At 40.3% G+C, this 22,220-nt stretch overlaps 1 protein-coding gene across 2 annotated transcripts in view; it reads left to right on the forward strand.

Annotated features, from left to right (window-relative positions):
• PRPF18 (pre-mRNA processing factor 18) overlaps positions 1 to 22,220 on the forward strand; it is a 93,682-nt gene that overhangs the window by 10,003 nt on the left and 61,459 nt on the right. The window contains exon 3 of one of the 2 annotated variants that reach the window (XM_054695100.1): positions 6,239 to 6,352. Coding sequence is in view for 1 of the 2 variants with exons in the window: in XM_037510635.2 (XP_037366532.1) it covers positions 18,869 to 18,934 (66 nt within the window). In the remaining variant the exon portion in view is untranslated. Of the gene's footprint in view, positions 1 to 6,238; positions 6,353 to 18,709; positions 18,935 to 22,220 lie in introns of those variants that run through there. The other variant, XM_037510635.2, reaches the window with a different exon arrangement.

Below are 22,220 nucleotides of genomic sequence, written 5' to 3' on the forward strand. Positions count from 1 at the left end.
TGACTTTTGGAAACAGCAATGTTAATATGGATATTGATAGTGAAGTTTATAATCATAATATGTAACACTTTTGGATAACTACAGGATAGAAAAATTAATGAAACTTTGTAGAGTTCAGATACTGAAAATAACTATTTCAAGATAACCATTTGTTTGGAGCTGTGTTTACTCATTTGCTTATTCATTTTTTCATTAAACATTAATTCAATAGAAATGCCTTAAGAATCTACACAATCTTATACTTACCTGGCAGGGGAGATACCATGATCAAGAATCTACACAATCTGTTTTTAAATTTTATTTTATATATTTTTTACATAATTTTTCTTTTTTTTTTTTTGAAGATTTATTTATTTATTTATACAAGAACTAGGGTACAGGCCAGATGCGTGGGAGGGTGAGAGGATTCACCAGAGACAGAGTGGGGAACAGAACAGGCAGACTGATGAAATACACTGCTGAGGGGAGCAGCAGGCGAGTCAGGAGGGGTCTGCCGCGTTATGTGGGACCCTCGCTGGCCAGCTGGGATCGAACTGGTGCTGCAGAGGCTGCAGACAGCTTCACAGCACTGCGCTCAGCCGCCTGTGCCACCAGGGGAGGCCCCATTTTTCATTTTTGCACATTTTCATCTTGGTTATAGTCCCCATACAATTCTCACCCCCCTTATTTTGACCATAATCCCTCCTCCCCCCGCCCCCTAGTATGTCTCTGGCTTATATTTGCTTGTTGATTTTGATTTTTACTTTATTATAATTAGTCTTTCTTCTGGTCCCTTATTTAGGTTTTCTAAATTCCTGCTATGAGTGATACCATCTGGTATTTTTCTTTTTCTTTCTGGCTTATTTCGCTGAGCATGATCCCTTCCAGCTCCATCCATGTTGCTACAAATTGCATGAGTTTATCTTTTTTGATTGCTGAGTAATATTCCATCATGTATATGGACCACATCTTCTTGATCCAGTCATCTATTTTTGGGCATTATGGTTGTTACCATAGCTTAGCTATTGTTAATAGTGAGCTTAGCTATTGTTAATAGTGCTGCTATAAACATAGGGGTGCAGGTGCCCTTTTGAATTAATGATTCTGTGTCCTTTGGGCAAATACCTAGGCGTGGAATTGCTGGATGATATGGAAGCTCCATCTTTAGCAGGTTGAGGAATCGCCACACAGCTTTCCATAGTGGTTGGACCAGTTTGTACTCCCACCAGCAGTGCACGAGAGTTCCTTTTTCTCTGCATCCTTGCCAACATTTGTTGTTGCTAGTTTTTTTAATATGTGCCATTCTCACTGGTATAAGATGGTATCTCATGGTAGTTTTGATTTGCATTTCCCTGATTACAAGTGATGCTGAACATTTTTTCATGTGCTGTTGGCCATTCACATTTCCTCTTTGGAGAAGTTCCTTTTTAGCTCTTCTGCCCGTTTTTTGACTGGATTATTTACTTTGTTTTTGTTGAGACTCTTCAGCTCTTTGTAGATTTTTGTGATCAATCCTTTATCATTAGTGTTGTGTGCAAAAATTTTCTCCCAGTCGGTGGAGTGTGTGTTTTGGAAGAACCTACACAATCTTGAACACTGGTTTGGTTTGAGAATACTAAAAGACTTAGTTGTCATCAAAACACTTTTAGTGTTTTCTAAACATAATTTTAGTATACAGATATTATCTGAAGCCTTTGATGGGTTTTAGAATTCAAAGTATTTCACATTTTAGTGAAATAATGATGGGATTCCATTCACTATGACTGCAGATAATTACTCCAAAACTTTCTGTCTTAAAACAAAACTTTTTTTTTTGTTATGAGACTTTATTTGGGGCAGGATGTGGTGGCACTAGCTTTCCTTTGCTCCCTGGGCAAACATTTGGGGTGCCTGAATGCTGAGCGTAGGCATCACCTGAAGGCTCACTCACTTGCAAGACTGGCTATTGATGCTGCCTGGTGACTGAGACTTAGGCTGGGGCTGTGGCCAGATACCTCCACATGAAATCACCATGTGACTGGACTCCTGACATATGGCTCAGGTGCAAGGGCAAGCACTTTCAGAAAGGAAAATGGACACCATTTTTGACCTGGGAAGTCAAACAGTGTCATTTCTTTGAGACATTCATAAAATTGCTCTCAGTTTCAAGAGGGAAAGGAAATAGGCCTCACTTCTTGATGAGTAGTGAAAGTGCTAGAAGAACTTCTGAGACAAGAAATATTACAGTCGTCCTTTGAGAATAGGCATCTGGTGTGTGTGCTGCATAATACCTCCAGTGGGGTCTGAAGCTTCACTCTGTACAAACATCGCAACAAAATTAATATTCACACAAGTGGAATAAATTCAGATTATAAATAAAAATAGTTAAATTTAGGTTTTGGGGGACTCCCTGGTGGCACAAGGGGTTAAGCACAGCACTATGAAGTTATCCAGAAGCCTCTGCAGCACGAGTTCAATCCCTAGCCAGCCAGGGAGCTACCCACATGGCACAGCAGATCTCTACTGTCTCGCCCGCTGCTCTCCTCAGCAGTGTATTTCAGTCAGTCTGCCTGTTCTGCTCCCCACTTTGTCTCTAGTGAATCCTCTCACCTTCCCGCATCTCTGCCCTGTACCCCAGTCTTGTATGCATAAATAAACAAATCTTTAAAAAAATTCAGGTTTTGTCGCCAAATAAGTTAAAAATATTTCAGTTTTCAGACATTTTTTACTTTTCAAGTAATTGATTTTTGGTATGTGATATAAATGCACTGATGGAGGTTATCAGTATCCACAACATGCCTGGAAGAAGAGACCCTGGGAGGACTGGGGGAGTAGGAGTAAGAAATCTTCACGGAAAAGGCAGCTGAAAAGGGAGTAGTTAGCAAGGGCATCCCAAGCCAAAGAAACAATGTATGCAAAGGAATGGAGGCTTGAGAGAGCATGGACTATCTGGAGAAAAGCAAGATTATCAGAATAGTTAGAATACAGACGTAAGAGTGTCAGAGACCAAAACATGAAGAGTCTAGGATTCATATTACGGACTTTGGATTTTATCTTGTAGAAACAGTGAGTCCAATTAGGGATTTTAAGCAGGAAAAGGACGTGATGATATTCACTCTTTGGAATGAAGATTTTTGTGACAGACAGTAGATCTAGAGGGATGAGAATGGGGTTCACTTAGGAAGCTCGTCAGCAGGCAGCCAGAATTGATGATCACCTGAAATAAGAGCAAGGAAGAACAGTAGCATTTAACTGCCATTTCTTTTGACAAGCATGATGTGGAGATGGAGATAAGTTGTCAGATTGTCTCTTTTCTAATTTAATTTTTATCCAAGTAGTGTGTATATCTTCTTTACAATGGCAAATAGCACAAGGCACAGAATAAAAACAAATGTGCCCTGTACCGCATTCATTACCCCCAGCCTTGCTCCCTAATAGCTGTACTTTCACCCATTTAAATGGTTTCTTCTGGGATTAACTTCCATGATTTAAATAATGTGCTGTGTCTGTTACAATAACAGAAAAAAAAAACAATTGAAAATGTCTTCAATAATAGCATCTGTTCTTACAAAAATGATGTCCATTGGAAAGGCTTCAGACACCATGCTTGCATCCATCTCGGCTGGCTCCTCTTCTGATCACAAGATTGATGATACAGCTCCAAGATCACATGAAAATATTCCATGGAAGAAGAGGGACTGTTCTTCCTGTCATTCTTTGTTTTATTTAGTTTATCAGCAAATCTATCTTTAGCAGAGGCTCTCCAGCTCCTTTCCCCTCCTGTTCCTTCGGCTGACTTGAGTCACAAGCCTTGTGTTGGTTTACCTGGTGTTGGCTGAGCATCACTGCTTCCCCTTCTAAGATCTCCTTTGCTGTGAAGAAAAGAGGTTAGAAGCTACATTTGCCTGAATCCCGTTTGTCGTATGGTTCCTGGTTAGAGTATGTTGATGAGATTCAGTCAGAGGGATGGAGATCATTATTCTGTGGTCATTTGCAGGCAGAATTGTGAGTGGATGTGATACTCCTAGAAATTCACAGTGAGTTTTGAGAACCATCTGCTTCAAGTTGAGAAGGTCAGTCGTGATTTCTCTGACCACTGCTCCCTTAGGTTTTTCTTTTCAGGGTAAGTCACCAGTTTTCTATATTAAAGCTCTTTATATTTAAACTACAAAGAGTAGCTTCTTGTTTTCTGACTTGTAAATGACCCTTCCTAAACTTACCACGCATGCAAGAGAAACAAATTACAGCTCTGACATTGACAGATCACCTTTTACCCCTGGAGATATGTGGGAAGAGAATGGACATTTGAACAAAATTCTTGTTCAGCCAACAAAGAAAAATGGGATGGGGAAAGGCACATGATTCTAGTATGAAGTAAAATAGCAAAGCTGGGAAATTTGCCTCTGGTAATGGTGCTATAGATTGGTTAGACTAGCCTTCCCAGTGATAACAATGATAAAGTCTGGATGAAAATATTAAAAGTAAAAAATTTGAAGACAGTGGACAGAGACTAAATGCAGGCAGAAACTGGAGAGGTATCGACACTGAAAAGAGCTGAACTGTGCCAGTGTATATTCTGAGTGTTCCGTTTTTGCTCAAAGATGTTCACCAGTCTACGAGGTGGCTCAGGATGAAGTTGCAGCCCTACTGGATCGCGGTATCAGAGTACAGAGCCCAGGACTCAGAGAAACTGGGAAGTTGAGGGGAGGTTCTAGAATGGAGGGTGCTGTAGACTGGATGTGAGCCTCCACATCTGAGTGTAACTCTACTTAAAATCTTGTATGCATCAATTGGGAAGGTCATAGAGCACAGTGGAAAAGTGCAAGCTAGATACTGAAAGAATTGAAAATAGATTTTAGTTGCAGTTCAAAACAGAGGACACAGACTTAGGAGCTTGCATCCAGCCAAGCTAATTTCCCTCTAGAAAAGAAAATCACACTCTTCTGAGCAATATAGAATAGTATAGTGTAAATAGGACAGAGTAGAATAGAGTCCAGAATCTCTGCAATGTATCCTTCCTAATGTTTCTTATACAATAAAATGAGCAAATATGTAAAGAAACAGAAAAATGTGACCCATATGCTAGAAGAAAAATAGTCAATGAAAACCAAACCTTAAGTGATACTTATTAGACAAGGGCTTTAAAGAGCTACTATAAATATGACCAAGGATTTACAGGAGAATATAGTCATAATGAATGAAGGGATGGGGGGATCTCAGCAGCAAACTAGAAACAGCAAAGAGATTGTTTTAGTTTGTTTTGGCCACTTTAACAAAAATACAATGGACTGGTTAACTTAACCAACACACATTTATTTCTTAGAGCTGTGGAATCTGTGACATTGAACACTTAGTCATTGGCAGATTTTTGGTGTCTGGTAAGACCCCTCTTCTTGGTTGACAAATGGGTCTTCTTACTGTGATGGGTCTCTTTAAAAGAGAACTTCCATTCATGGAAGTTCCACCTGCATGATCTAATCACCCCCAGAGTTCCCTTCTGCTAATACCATCACATGGTGGGGGAGAGGAAGTAAGATTTAAACATGAATTTGAGGGGGAGGGGTGAAGGACACAAAAATCTTTGAAAACATAATGGTTGGGAACTTCCAATTTTAGTAAAAACTTTAACTTGTGAATCCAAGGTCAATGCAACCCAAGCAGAATAAACACAAAGAAAACCATACTAGGCATACGACCAATTACCAAAATCCAAAGATAAAAGAACCAAGGGAAAATAAAACCTATACAGTAAGTACTCAGTTAACATCAACTTTAAGGGAAATAATGTATAATGGAACTAGGTACTTGTTTTGCTATCAACCAGGATTTCCAGGATTTCTTCTCTAATGTTGCAATGATGAGCAAAATGACCTGCTACAAATTATATGAAGAGAAACAAGAAACAAATGAAGGCAGACTTCGCATCAGAAACAATGGGGCCATAAGCTGATACACACCAGCATCCCCCCAGTGGAGAAGTGTTGTCCCAACTGGAGGAGGGCTATTAGCAAATGGCTTTCAGTTGTCAGCCTCTCTCATGGACTGCCTCGGCTGTAGAGCACTGGTTCACTCAAGATCATGCCCCTCCCTGGGATAATTACAGCCAGTGGTTGATCAATGAAGGAGTAAAAAGACCTGACCATCTTGACCCAGTGCACGAATCCTGACCCAGTGCATGAATCTGAAGGGCCATTTTTGCTTCACATCTCTCCAGGCAGTCAACAGAGGCATATAGCACAGATCACCTTTTCCTTCTGACCACTCTTTCCCCTTTCTACAGGTTTTGATACCAGTGCAACCCCTGTTGGATAAACTCCATTCAGAGTGTATCCCCCAGTCAGAAGCTAAGCTACTACAATGTGATTCAACCCATAACAACTATTAGATAACATCTGTGAGTACTAAAATAAACTTGGCAGCCCCTCATTCTACATGCAGCAAATTATCTGTCAAAAATGAAGTCAAATAAAGGTATTTTCAGATAAATGCAAGCTGAGAATATGTACTCAGCATATTTATCTTCTAAGAAATACTAACGGGAATTTTCAAGGGGATGGGGCATGATGCCAGATGGCAACTTGGATCCAATGTAAGGAATACAGAACACAGAAAATAATATTTGGGTAAATGTAAGAGTTAAGAGTTTTCTTAAAAAATAACATTGCATAGGGCCTCCCCGGTGGCGCAGCGGTTGAGCGCTGGGTTGCGAAGCTGCCCGCGGCCTCTGCGGCGCCGGTTCGATCCCTGGCTGCTCCCCGGCCACCGGAGGAGGGTCCCGCAAGGCGCGCAGACCTCTCCTGCCGCCCGCTGCTCCCCTCAGCAGTGTACTTCGGTCCTTCTGCCTGCTCTGCTCCCCGCTCTGGCTCTGGTGGATTCTCTCACCCTCCCGCGCTTCTGACTGTACCCAGTGCATGTATAAACAAAACAAACAAACAAACCAGCAAACAAATAAATAAAGCATGCCTCTATAAAAAAAAAATAAAAAAAAATAACATTGCATAAAGTAACTTACAACACTATAGTACAGGATTTATAACATTTAATAATTAACACCAAAGTAAATGTATTAAATATGACCCAAAAATCTCACAATGTTTGGGGAAGTGGTAATAAAACTGTATTATTAGGTTATTTTTATATAAAGTAGTACACTACAACTCTCAGTAGATTGTGACAAGTTATAGGTTTATGTTAAAATCCTTAAAGCAATTACTAAAAATAACTGAAGTATATAGATAAAAAGTCATCAACCAAATCAAAATGAGAGACTATAAAATAGTCAAATAACCCAAAAGACAAATATTGTGTTATCTCACATGTCAAAATATAAAAATGAAAACAAAAACAAAACACCAGCTGAAGGATACAGGGAAAAGACTGGTGGTTGCCAGAGGCAGGGGTTGGGGAGCTAGGCGAAAAGGGTAAAAGGGGTAAAGAAGTAAAAACTTTCACTTATCAAATAAGTTCATCATGAATTTGAAAAGCAAAAACTGAAAAGAGAAAAATTTAAAAGTCAGTTCCCTGAGGAAACAATTGTGTGATAGAAATGTCTTTAACTTGACTGGGATGGTAGTGACCCATGTGTATACATTAATCAAAAGGCATTTAATTGTACTCTTAAGATCTATTTAACTGTGTGTAAATTTTATCTCAGTAATGAAATAAACTATATGATCATCTGTGCTTAATTCAGCTATAGTCAACTACACATGTGATTTAACACTGAAAAGTTTAAAGGAAGCAGAACTCAGCTATAAATAAATGTGTTTGACCTTGAAGAGATGCTGCAATGTTTTTGAATGTCATAAATAGGTGGAGAATAGCTCTCTCAAATGTATTCCCTTGTATAGCTGGATTCTTTTCACATTAACTAATAAGCAAAGGGAAAAATTCTAGTTCCAGGTTTCATTTCTCTAACTGTGGCTTTTGTTGATGCCTCATTATATTTTTTCTGATTTAGTCAGAGAGGAACTGACATCTCAGTTTTGAGCCCACATGTGAAAGAAGTGTTGGCGGAGAAGCGTTGTTGTGAGCTTGTCCTTGAAGGAGATAGGAGGTCTGGATAGACAGAGAGACTTAGGATTTATGGCAAGCAGCTGTATCCATTGGTGAATGCTTGTGAAGCATTCACTGGGAAGGAGGCAGGGTTGACTGACTCAGCAGGTGAAGGTTTGTATTTAGGGGTCATGAGAAATAAGCCCTTAAATACAAGAATAAGAAACCTGGGTCTGGCCACATAATTAGAAAGAATTGGTAGAAAATACATCTATTTTTCTCTCCCACACACGGAAGTTCATTTGTTTCATGACTGTGATGGTTAATTTTATGCATCAACATGGTTAGGATCTGGTAGCCAGATGTTTTGTTACAGGACAGCAAGAGGGGTACCCCAAACCTGCCTTCTTTAAATTGGTTCTGCCCTCTGCCGCATGAAGAAAAAACATACTTCAGTGCGTAATTAGTGTGTAATACAGAAAAGGGGAAGGATGAGGAAGAATATAGTTTCCAAGTCAAGCACCCAAAGTTACCCATCCCCACGTGGGTAAATGTCCAGACAAACAGGGTTGGCCCAAAGCAGGGCTTCCGAGGCCTGAAAGCCTTCCACAAGCCTGAAGCACCTTGTGGTGGGGACACATAGAAAAGGGTCAGACACAACCAGACAAGTCTGTAAGGAAAAGAGAAAAATCACAACCAAGATAAAAGCTGCCATTGTTAACCTCCCCATGGGTCTCTCACCCACATGTTTCAACCAGTCCAGGACCAAAAAGCAAGTGCAGCTTCTTCATGTGTCTCTCTGCTCCATGTGCCTCCTCCAGGTCTCCTTCTGGCTCTCCATCCGCCTTCTTTCCTTCCCTACAGCTTATCTCCCTGCTCAGCTCCACCCTCCCTTAGGGGGGGCAGGGAACCTGGAAGTAACCCTTTTCCTGGAGACCACCCTGTTACCGTTTTGCCAACTTCAGTTTAGATGTTACTTTTTCAATGTGACTAACATTTAACTTAACAGACCTTGAGTAAAGCAGACTATCCTCAATAATGGGAGAGAGGGGTCATCCAGTTAGAGGAAGGCCTGAAAAGAAAAGACCGAGGTTCCCTAAAGAGGAAGGAATTCTGCCTTCAGGCTACCTTTGGACTCAAGACTGCAGTATCACTTCTTCTCTGGGTTCAGCCTCCTAGTCTGCTCTGACAGGTTTGGACTTACCAGTCCCCCAAATTGCTTGAACCAGTTTCTTTTTCTTTTTTTTTTTTTTTAATAGAGGCATGTTTTACTTATTTATTTATTTATTTGTTTGTTTTGTTTATACATGCACTGGGTACAGTCAGAAGTGCGGGAGGGTGAGAGAATTCACCAGAGCCAGAGCGGGGAGCAGAGCAGGCAGAAGGACTGAAGTACACTGCTGAGGGGAGCAGCGGGCGGCAGGAGAGGTCTGCGCGCCATGTGGGACCCTCCTCCGGTGGCCGGGGAGCAGCCGGGGATTGAACCAGGGCCGCAGAGGCCGCGGGCAGCTTCGCAACCCAGCGCTCAACCGCTGCACCACTGGGGAGGCCCATTGAACCAGTTTCTTAAGCTGAATCTCTCTAACTCTCTCCCCTTACCTCTTATCCTCGTGCCTTTCTCCTCCTGTGGTCCTCCTCTTTCCCCTCCACCTCTCTCTCTGAATATATGGACCCATAATTATATCTATATACCTGTTTCTGTATCTATGTGTATATCTATATAATTGGTTTTGTTTCCCTGGAGAACCCTTACTAAGGTCTAACAGCCTACTACCAACTCTGAATTCCTTTGGCTTTCTTCCCACCATCAACCCAAATCAGCAATTAGCTAATTCTCAATTTGTGGAGAACTGGATAATTTACATTAAAGTGTTGCTTGTGTGAAGCTGGCAGGGAATTATGTAGCTTTTTGACAATGATAATACCTTCAAGTCAAAAGGAAGGAGTGCCAGGATGTTGGTGGACTGTACCATACATAGCATTTGATTAGACATACATAGATGTCATAGATACATGCTTTTTGCTTATTTCATCTCCTGGGGGAGGGGTCTTCTGCCATGTCCAGATAGTGGATATCTATAGCAGCAGGCTATCTACTCAGTCTTTGAGTAATAGACTTTCTCAATCCATGAGTAATAGATTAAAAGCCCAGGTCTACTAGTTCCTGACGTAGTTTGTTGCTTTCAACCAGACATCTGACGTGGTGAGTCCCTCAGAAGCTATTGCTTGCAAGCTTGTGTGCTGCTTGTAGGGATGCATATCTCTCCTGACTGCTGCCCATAAAGTCCTCATTTGTACAAATGGGCTTCTGTCTGGTTCTTGTGACCTGGTAGTTATGGGGCCATGGCTGAAACCTACGCTTGTCTGACTTGGCTCTGCCCCCTCCTCTGTAGTTTTTGCTGGTTCGTGTGCCCCCAGATTTCTGACGCTGCTTACTCTAAATCTCCTTCAATCTGGGCAAACTTCCCTTAGTCTCTGATATCCGTGCTGCTTGATTGTGTGTGCTACCACTGCTCAGTGGCCATGGGTGTTTGGCCCTCACCAGTGAGACCTGGTATATCCGACTTGGACTGACCCAAGGTTTTCTTGCTCCAGCGGATACTGTGGCATGCATGCATCTTGAGACCCAACATTGTTCCCAATCCCCTGCCTCTAGTTTATTGCCTGATTTCTGCTGATTAGCTTTTGGGACCCAATAGACTTCACTTTTTAGTATAAGTAGTACAATAGGGCAGTCAAATCATACTCTGTGGAAGATGGCTAGCTCAGGCTATCTTAAGAAAGTGACATGTTGAGAAAGGCATTTTAAGATAATTAATCTCAGTGTTATTCAGGATAGATCAGAAGTAGAGGACACTGATGGGCTTGTTTTTTTTTTTTTTTTTTTTTTTTTAAAGAGGCACGTATTTTATTCATTTATTTATTTATTTGTTTGTTTGTTTTTGTTTATACATGCACTGGGTACAGTCAGAAGCGCGGGAGGGTGAGAGAATTCACCAGAGCCAGAGCGGGGAGCAGAGCAGGCAGAAGGACCGAAGTACACTGCTGAGGGGAGCAGCGGGCGGCAGGAGAGGTCTGCGCGCCATGTGGGACCCTCCTCCGGTGGCCGGGGAGCAGCCGGGGATCGAACCGGCGCCGCAGAGGCCATGGGCAGCTTCGCAACCCAGCGCTCAACCGCTGCGCCACTGGGGAGGCCCCTGATGGGCTTGTTAATCTGCTAACTGAGGTGTGTGGTGCTTAAGAGCTGGCCTGGATTGATAGTGAACAAGGAAGTAATGAATATAAAATATTTTATGCAAATATAATGCTATTTGCATAAAGATGTTCACTGCAGAATAATTTATAATAGTAAAACATGCAGTGACCTAAATATCCCATAGTCAGGGAGAGATTTAAATAAATTTTGGTGATAGCTCACTTAGTGAAATATATATAACTAGTTAAATAAACTCTTTGAACATTATGAATCAAAATGGAAAAGTGCATGATATAATACTAAATAACAAAATCAGGATAGAAAATAATATGTGGACCAGTATAGTCCATAAATATGTATATAAAATACTCATTTAAGTTATATGAGATGGTAATAGTGATTGTATGATAGTTGAAATTGTCTGCTTTTATATTCTCTATTTTCTAAATTTCTATAATGTGGTTATTTTAATTTTAAAATTTCTGTTTCCCTTTACTTAGGAATCATAACTCTTTCCTACCTGTTGTCCAATGTATGAAAAATAGTTGTTTCATTTAATTTTCCTGTTTTCCTAGTTGTCTATGGGGGGAGGGCAGTTCCTGTAGCAGCTAATCCTTCAGGCTGGAAACAACAATGTACTGTACTATTTCACCATTTTCATAGTCATTACTGGAAACTTATGCTTCCATGTTACTGTAAGATCATTTTTTTCCTATTACAAATCCCCATTCCATAAAAATTATAAGAAAAATATGACATTTTTGAAATAGCCAAGAAACTTTTGCCTTTCCATTATTTTGATTTTGCTTTATATTCTTCAATAATGCTATATAGATTTCCCCATATGCTTTTGAATTTTTTGTTAAATTCATTCCTAAAATTGTGTAACTTACAGAAAAATAAATAGAAAATATATTAATTTGAAAATTTGTCTTGAATATAGCTATATTATTATATTTCCTTATTCTAGTTTTTAAAAAGCTAGTGGCTATAGGATTTTCTGGGAAAATAACTTAGTTGAGCAGAATGTGTTCAAGTACCTTTTATTTTCCAATATTTGTACATATTAATTCTTTCCTAAAACATAGTTATGCATACCTTATGATTTTACCATTTAACATGATGTCTACTATTGAATATTGTTAAATAATCTTAATCATGTTTAAATAATATTCTTCTATTATACCCAGAGCTTTCGTTAATAATGCCTGCTAAATTATAGTGAGTATCTTTTTAGTGTTTATTATTATACTAATTTTTTTCTCATTTAATTTTTAGCTATAATTATTTAGTTTTATTTCCTTGGTGTAAACCCTATTTGGTCACAGTGTATTATTTTCTGACACACTGCTAAATTCTGTTTGCTAATACTTTAGACAGAACTTTTACAGCTATATTCATAAAAGCAGTCAGTGTGTAGAATTTTTTTCTTGGCCCTTTAACAAGTTTTGGTATTAAGCTTATCATGGTTTCATAAAATGCGTTGGGGGAGATTTCCAAATTTTCTGTTCTATGGGACATTTTGGATCAGTGTTTCTCAGAGTGTGGTTCATTTAGGGGATCAGTGAGATCAAAGCTGTTTTTACAATAACGTGATGTACCCTTTCACCATGTTAACATTTGCACTAAATTGCAAAAGAATAACATTGCTGTTGTATTGACATGAGTCACAGTGGTCACACTAAACTGTTCCAGTTATCATTTTCCTCATTGCATGCCCCCCTTTCAGTCTCACCTAAACATGTTCCTCATAAAAGCATTAAAAATAGTTTTGTTGAACCTTGACATATCGGTAGGCATCACCTGTATATGAACAGGAAATACACATAAAGCATGTCTGCCACCTGCTGAAGTATGATGTTGGAAAGTATTGTGTGACTGAACTGCAAGCTGGCTAGCTTTTCATGGAACACTAGTTTTACTTTTAACCAATAGACAGATTATGATTCTTCAGATTTTGGTATTTGATGAACCTGTCACTTAGAAAAAAATTATATTTGTTGTTTCTGATAAAATGTGAGCTTTCAGTAAAAATTATCATTTTGGGAAATTATCTATCCCCATGAGCTTGATCCCTTTCCAATAAAAAAAAAGGCTTGGGCCTCCTCAGCAGTGTACTTCGGTCCTTCTGCCTGCTCTGCTCCCCACTCTGGCTCTGGTGAATTCTCTCACCCTCCCGCGCTTCTGACTGTACCCAGTGCTTGTATAAATAAACAAATAAACAAACAAACAAATAAATAAATAACTCTAAAAAAATAAATAAAAAAAAAGGCTTTTCCAATGAGATGGAGGGGTGATGTTAATGAATGTGGTTTAAAAAATGCTGTGTAATAAAGTATGTCAACATTTGAAAGATCTGCATTTGAAAGACCTGTGTATATCAGTGAGCTGTTATTGTTTAAATGACCAATGCCTGCTATTACAAAATCATGCGTGTGTAACAGATCCACTTAAAATTCAAATAGACCACTGTGACAATGTAAAAAGTTTTAATATGATTTCAGATTCCACATTGCAACTCACATTTTTAAATGTAACTTCATTAAGTTTTTTAATTGTATTAGGATTTGCTGTTTCCACCAGCAGCCAACTTTAAAAACTGTCATTTGCCATAGTAGTTGGACCAGCTTGCATTCCCATTGCAGCACTATTTACAATAGCTAAGACATGGAAACAACTTAAATGCCCCAAAACAGTTGAATGGATAAAGACGAAGTAGTATATATACACACAATGGAATACTACTCAGCAATCAAAAAGGGTTAATGCATGCCATTTGCAGTAGCATGGTTGGAGCTGAAGGGACTATGCTCAGTGAAATAAGTCAGAAGGAAAAAAAAATATCAGATGGTTTCACTTATAGGATGAATATAGGGAAACAGAACAAAGGGTCAGAAAAAAGACAAAATTTTCAGGCAAATTATAGATCTGAGGCATACAGCAGGGAAGAGGGAGGCAGAGGGGTAAAAACAGAGGAGGGAAGAGTACAGGGACTATGGTGATGGTTCACGGGTGATGTGGTGGTAGGAGATTTATGGAGATTACACCTGAGGGCAGAGATCATATATTGTCCAAAAATGAACAAGCTCCCCAGTTGAGGAAAATTCTCCAGTGTGTTTTATGAAAACATTAATATAACAGAGTTGACATAAAGAGAATAGAAGGGGGGACCCTAGGAGAGAGGGAAGGAAACTGATATGGTGTGTGGGCTGTGCTTCTCATCTGGCTGATGTAGAGGTTCAGGGTATCAATGGGGCTGTCAGTTGGTCTTGCAGCCTGGGCTTCGCAGGACCAACTGATATTGTTGACCATCCACAGCCAAGCTCTGCTTCTTCACTTTTAGCATTATTTTTTAAAATATTTATTTATTTATATACAAGAGCTGGAGTACAGACTAGAGCCACAGGCGGGTGAGAGGATTCACCAGAGACAGAGTGGGGAGCAGAACAGGCAGATGACTAAAATATACTGCTGAAGGGAGCAGTGGGTGCAACAGGAGAGGTCTGCCACGCCATGTGGGAATCTCCCTGGCTGGCCGGGAATCCAACCCGAGCTGCAGAAGCTGCAGACAGCTTCACAGTGCTGCACTCAACCCGCTGCACCACTGGGGAGGCCCACTTTTAGCATTCTTGAGTTCAATTTTGCTCACATTTAGTTTTGGTTGTCAAATCTGGGGCAGTGGGTGTCACAATGGGTAGAGTCCAGGAACTTCCCTCCTGCAAAAAAGAATGATCTGGCTGTTAACATTTGCCAAAGTTATTTAGAGTTTAAATAATCAGCAATGTCCAAATCAAGCATAGATTTGTAGCATTTGTCAATTTCTGTGGTGCAAATACACACACTTTGGCTGACTTCAAGTTACCAATGTGGCATTCTGAAATGTGGAATGTGTAATATGTAAGTAAAGTTATTTAACTTTTTTAAATAGTTGTATTTAGTGGCTGACTCAGAAAATCCTTGGAAAGTTAGCAGTTGGCTTTTGCAGGTCAGTGTGGACTGGTCTGATCCCAGCTTGTCACTGAAATGTCCATCCACCACATTGAAATTCACAGTTTACATTTCCTGTGTCTTGGAAAGATGGACTCAATTCCAATGTCACTTACTTAGAGGATGGAACCTAATTGGCCCACATTGGATCAGGTACCTGTCCAAGGTGTAATAATGTAAAGCAAGTTTACGAATGTGGCTGTCTCCAAATGGAGCTTTTCTTTTTTCGCGAGGAAATTTCCAGTAGTGGCATCGCTCTGAGTGGGCAGCACAAGACAGTGCTACAAACACTGATGAAGGAATCCTCCTCCGCTCCTTCTCAAGACTCCATGCAGAGGGCCTTTGTGACTCACCCACTTTTCTCCCCCCGAGAGCTTCCAAAGTAATATATTAGATCGGTGTTTCTCGAAGTGTGGTCCATGGATAAATTGCAGCCTTCTCACTCATATTTGTTTAAAAAGCAAATTCTTGGAGCCCACCTCAACTCTCCTGAACGAGGTTTTCTGGGAATGTGAATCTTCAGTCTGGGTTCTAAAAAGTGCTCCAGATTATTTTGATGCCTGCTGAAGAATGATGACCACTGTATTTGATTATGTAGCTTCTTAAAAAAGAGCTACATTCTTTCTTTCTTTCAGGATAGCTACAGAGACCCCCCACCCCCCCAGCAGTTATCCTGATTAAATTTGGTATTCCTTCTGTGTCAAGACATGACAATCAGTTAAGGGTGGGTAATGCAGCAAAAGAAGCAGCTCATCAGCCATACAGCGAGTTTTTACTATTTCTTCCTTTAATTTCTGTGAATATTTTATTATAACCCCATATATATTCTATATATTATTAAATTATATTTATTTTAAATAATTTAACATTTTAGGTTCTTTTTTATTTTATTTTTTATTCCTCGGCTACTTGGTAACATCCTCAAGAGTAAGGGCTGTATTGTATTTGGTATAAGCCACATAACCTAATATAGGAATAGAGCTTATAGAAGATATTTAAATAGATTAAAAAATGATAACATTTTAAACATTTGTTTAATCCTTTGCTTCCTTTCGCTGGCATTATTTCATATATTTAATATTAATACATAATTTTCTAAAGCAGTTCCATTGGAAAATTTATAAAGAATTTGAATAATAATAAAACACAAAATGACTGCTACCTGGACATTTTTTCCAAATTATGGAATTTATACCAAACTATGGTAAAAAAAGAAGAATCACCAGTGGTTTTTATTGCTATCAGATAACCTGATATTTGATGTTTCCTTCTAATCATTTTTTCTGTGTATTCTACATGTATATGCTTTTCATACCAAATAGAGAGTATATGATATATTTCTAGTCATGTTAGTCTCCTTTTTCACTCAACTTGTTGTGAACATTCTTGCATTACTGAATAATTTTTGAAACATGGATTTTAGTGTTCTGTATTAATTCAGTTGTATGAAGTACAAATTACTGAAACATTTCCCCATTTAGGACATTTAGGTTCTTTCTCCAAGATTTCACTTCTTAAATAAAAATTGATGGAATGCAAGGCATATTTTATTTTATTTTATTTTAAAGATTTGTTTTTTATTTATACAAGTGTTGGGGTACAGGCCAGATGTGTGGGAGGGTGAGAGGACTCACCAAAGACAGAGCAGGGAACAGAACAGGCAGACTGATGAAATACACTGTTGAGGGGAGCAGCGGGAGAGACAGGAAAGGTCTGCTCACTATGTGGGATTCTCGCTGGCGGGCCAGCCGGGATCGAACCTGCGCTGCAGAGGCTGCGGACAGCTTCATAGTGCGGCACTCAACCGCCTGTGCCACCAGGGAGGCTCCGCAAGGCATATTTTTTAAAAAGAACACATTCTTCTTTAACACCAGGATTGACTGGTTCTCTTAAGTATTTCTAGACTCCAGTAGTCATCATTTTTCCCATTGTATTTGAAATGCTTATCAGTTTGGTCAGGTTCTCATCTCTTTCTTTTAGACTTAATTAGTATCTAATGCAAATGTTTATATAAACAACAAAATCAGTGAAAGTCTGAAATTTAAAAGGAGTCTGTTCATTGTAGCTAATATATTCTGATTTATACTGATTGTCTTCCATCTGGGCAGCTGTTCATGTGATCTAAACTTCCATTACTGTTACAATCATTTATGTCCATTTTTCAGTTTTTTGTGTCATATGTCTAGTCCCTAAATCAGAAAAATGCTAATAAATTATTTGATTATTGAATTATAAGTGAGCAAGACTGTTACTATGTTTATTTGTTTAAAGACCTCTTCTTTGTAAAATATCTTAAAATTTGAAAAGCTCTAAAAATTAACAAAGCTGCTTCGATCAGAGAGTGAATTAATGTTGATTTATTTCTGGCAAAAGTCAGATATGCTTTAGATGAAATGTAAGTAACACACATACATACACACAAAATATATAATGAAGTAATTCTCCATCTTTTACTTTGATGACCCATCTTACCCAATATCCATTGATTGAAATAAATGATATTTTGCTCCTTTTTGAGTGGCAAATATTGTTGTGTGACAATTAGAAAAAAATTTAATGGCATAGAATTAAAAATGAATTGTGAATAGTCTTTAGTGTATTTTAAAAATTAAAATCTTTGATAAAATTAAAATCTGCTTACATTGCTAATCATGTCACTGAAAATCTTGATTCCTGAACGCAGGATCAGAAAGGCTATCTCAGTTACCTTTGAGTAAAGGTTCAGTTATCATTACAGTATGTAAGCGCTCTAGAACTGATGGAGGAGAGACAGATTTACTTAAGATGACTTAAATGGTTGTAGATGCGCGACTTTACAGGGAATTTAACAGGCTAGCAAGGTACACCGTCCTTTTGCTGTATACTTGATTTTTTTTTTTTTGCTACCTCCCCCTTGCTGTATATACTTTACTTTTTTCTTTTTTTAAAGATTTATTTATTTATTTATACAAGCACTAGGTACAGTCAGAAGCGCGGGAGGGTGAGAGAACTCACCAGAGCCAGAGCAGGGAGCAGAGCAGGCAGAAGGACCGAAGCACACTGCTGAGGGGAGCAGCGGGCGGCAGGAGAGGTCTGCGCGCCATGTGGGACCCTCCTCCGGTGGCCGGGGAGCAGCCGGGGAGCAGCCGGGGATCGAACCTGCGCTGCAGAGGCTGCGGGCAGCTTCGCAACCCAGCGCTCAACCGCTGCGCCCCCGGGGAGGCGTCGCTGTATATACTTTAAACTAGTGATTTTGCTCAGGTGGTTCTCATTCTAGTACATTAATCGTGCAAGTAACTTCAGGAACTCTGGCGTGAACTGGTAAAATAATTACCTGAAGTTAATTAACATAATTGAGTGTTTCGTGAGCAGGTTTTTGCACTTGAGTTAGCAGCTACATTAACTTATTTTTAAAAAACGCAGCACGTCGACCTCCGCACAATTCAAATCACTTGTGATTCAGCCCAGGCGCCCCGGTGTGTGTCTCTCACCTGGTGACTACAGGCGCGTTCCCGGAAGTCGCCGCCAGGGGGCGGGAGCCCGCCGCGCCTGCGTCAACAGCCGGCGCCCTGGAACGCTCTCGTCCCTCCTCTCGCTCGCTTCAGCTTCCGCCGGAAGTGGCCCGTCAGTTGTTGTCCTCAGGTACTGGCGCTGGCTGCGAGCGGTGGGCTCTCTGTGGACCCTCTGTGGACCCCTGGATAAGACCTGCGAGGAACTGGAGACGGGAACCCCAGCTTGAGCCCCGGCGGCAGGATGGACGTCCTGAAGTCAGAGATCCTCCGGAAGCGGCAGCTGGTGGAGGACAGGAACCTGTTGGTGGTGAGGATCTTGGGGGGGCGTGGGGCGTCCGGGGCGGGGTGCAGGCAGGGGCGGCGGTCTAGAAGTGAGGGAAATGGTACCGACAGGGTTTGGGGCGGAGGTGCGGCTTGGTGAGAGCCCCGCCACGACCCTGCAGCGGCCCCCACTCTGGAGCCGCCCGTGTGACACCCCATTCGGGAGCCTTCGGGATGGAAGAGCGGGAATGGCAGGGAAAGCCGAGGTCGTGGCAACACCTCCGACCCCAGCTGACCCTAGTTCTCCTCGCAGTTTCCCTGACTGCCGCTTCTGCCCACTCGCAGCTGTTGGCGTTTTTCGCACTTGCTGCAGTTTTTCTGGTCAGTCGTTCTATCGTTTTAGTAAAAGTGCCCCCCTCCCCCGAACCATGGCAACGGCAGACTTAGAATTGGTCTCTCAAAGTCTTTGATTCCTTCCATTAGTAAAACCCATTTTTTTTAGTTGTACTCTTCCCCTCTCCCCAACACGTCCAAGTTTATTGCTCAAGTTTTCACTAATAGGGAAGCTTAGACTGTTTGGGGGCGATGTACTAAAGGAGAAAGAATTGCGCGATTTAAAAGCGTCCTGAAGTTGACTTTCATAGGTCAATTAGAAAGTGTTGATTCATTTAGAATGTTGGCACACGTCACTACATGGTATTTGAAAATTCACATGTAATTTTGCTGCTGATCGCATGAGAAACCTCTTTAATTTTGGGAAAGTAAGCTCATTACGGAAGATCTAAGTTCACAATTCAAAAATTCACTTTAGAGCTGGAATTTGATCATAGGCAACAGAAAGCAGTTGTATTCCTGAAGTGGCAAGCTCGCTTTATGCAATTTTGGGACGTTGTCTGCCAAATACCCAAGTCTGAATATAGTGTGTCAGGTATTCTTTCCTTAAAAAAAAAAAAAAAAAAGTTATTCCATGAAAAAAGCATCTGGTTTACTTTGCAACATAGTCACCAGAAATACTTTTCCTTCAGACAGGCTTCATATCTTACTGTAAATGAGACTTGCTTTATGTATTCTTTCTGTTTTGTCACACGGGCTATTAAAAAGATGTGGTAAAGAATCAAGATTGCATAAAGTTAATTTTACTACATCAGGATAAAGTGAAACTACCCCTGCCTCACCCCCCCATCCTTTACTGTTAGAAAGGCAAGAGTTCAGGGACAGCTGGTACTGTTTAGCGTCACTGCTTTGCTCAGACTTCAGGAGACACGTTGCTTTTCACCTTAAGTGAAATTGTCACCAGAGTGAACAGGCAAATAATACCATAGTACTGAAGATAGTTTTTGTTCCATAGACTCTCAGAGTGTATGTTGTAACTGCACATCTTTTCTTCCTGTATGCATGGGAAGTCTTGATTTTCAGCTGTGTACTTTTATATGGAATCAGTTCCTTTGCAGCCTTTCTCTTTCTGCATAATAGTGCCCATTAGTAGCTTTCATAAATTTTTACTGCCCCAGCCACAGTAACAAAAAAGTGTTTGTATTTTGATTTGATAGCTGAAAAATTTTCAGGAAACAATTCTTACCTTAGCCTCATGTGATTCTATCATATATTTTATTGTCTCAATCCTTCCTGTGTCATTTTCATTTTTATTTTTATTTTTTTAAAGATTGATTTATTTTTTTGTTTATACAAGCACTGGGTACAGTCAGAAGCGCGGGAGGGTGAGAGAATTCACCAGAGCCAAGAGCAGAACGGGCAGACTGACGAAGTACACTGCTGAGGGGGTCAGCAGGCCGCAGAAGAGATCTGCATGCCATGTGGGACCCTCACCCGGTGGCCGGGGAACCGGCCGCTGTAGAGGCTGCGGGCAGCTTCGCAACCCAGCGCTCAACCGCTGCGCCACCGGGGAGGCCCTTGTGTCATTTTTAAAAGAAAAAAATGATTGTTAGGGATCTGCGAATTGTTTTTATTCTCTTATTTATACCTGGAAAATACCTATCTCTGTTGTGTCTAGAAGGGTTGCCTTATTTTTGGTAATTTCTGGTGGTATCCCAGCTTTTTATCATTAGTCTATGATAGTTGAAATAGTAAATAATTAGCTCATGAGTGCCCCTTTGGTAAATTGGAGAACTACTAAAAGTGCCTCCTATTGCCCTAAAATGCTCTGCCTGGTGTAATTACTTTGAAGTTAATTAGTCTCTGCTTTCTCTCAATACCAGTGTGTTGGAAGATCATTGGTGAATCTTTACTTAATGCAAAGCCCCAGTTGTGTGGAAAACCAGAATGCTGGAGGAACACAACAGGTGTAATTAGCAATTTCATGAGTAGTCTTTTTTGAGGATAGGCTCTGTGTAGAATTTTAGCTTTGTTTTTCCCTCAATGTTTATGATGATTTACTCTATGCAAGATACTAAATCACAGAAGATTGAAAAAAAAATTAATGTTTGATCCTTCAAGGAATGTGCATTTAATTTCACAGAGAATATAAAAGCCACCAGGCAATATATTCTGTGCCTTTCCCCTGTTAAGTGGATGAGGTCTCAGTCATGTCGTGGGTCAAACCCCTCAGCTGCCTGTTGGAGCCCAACTTACCTCCTTTACTAGCACCATCAAGAACCTTATTACTGATCCCCTTTCTTTCTCCTTGTATCTTCAGTTTCTCTACTGACTTACTTCCCTTAGCACTGAAACATACAGATGGTGGCTAAATGGGAGATGGTTCTCCCGTTTAAAGAGGTTGCTTTGTTTTGTTTTTCAGCAACTCTCCTTTTTTTTTTATGACCAGCTTCTTAAATTTTGATTCCCACTCATTGACTTGATGTTCTAATCAGGGGTGACTGTTACTTCCATGTTTTCGTAACTAACATCAGCAGCATTTGACACCCTTGACCCATCCTCTTTCTTCACTCTCCTTTTGGCACCTCTTACCCCACAACTTCCTGTTTTTCTTTTTACTGCTTAGACTGCTTGTTCTTGATTTTCCTTACAGACTTTTTTTTTTGTTATTTATTCCTTTCAACGTTTGTTTTCCTTGAACTTCACACCTAGGCTACTTTTCACTTAACCTATTCTCTGTATTAGTTTCATATTCACATCCAGATTTCAGTTATTAGCATTTTTCCTTTTATAAAGAAGAAACAAAAAAGAAACCTCCCCACTACTATCCACTGTAACCCCTCTACTCTTATGCCCACCTCATGCTCTGTTCACCTCTGGAACATCATTTTGTTTTCATTGTTGCAGTGGCAGGAAGTGACGGGGTAGGAGCTCTATGACCCGAGCAGACGGGTGAGGAGTCCTGGAGCCCTCGGTGGCTTTTTCAGGCTTTTATTGGG

Source organism: Talpa occidentalis, unplaced genomic scaffold (assembly GCF_014898055.3).
Source record: "Talpa occidentalis isolate TD23 unplaced genomic scaffold, MPIMG_talOcc4v2.1 talOcc4.14, whole genome shotgun sequence".
Taxonomy (NCBI): Eukaryota; Metazoa; Chordata; class Mammalia; order Eulipotyphla; family Talpidae; genus Talpa; species Talpa occidentalis.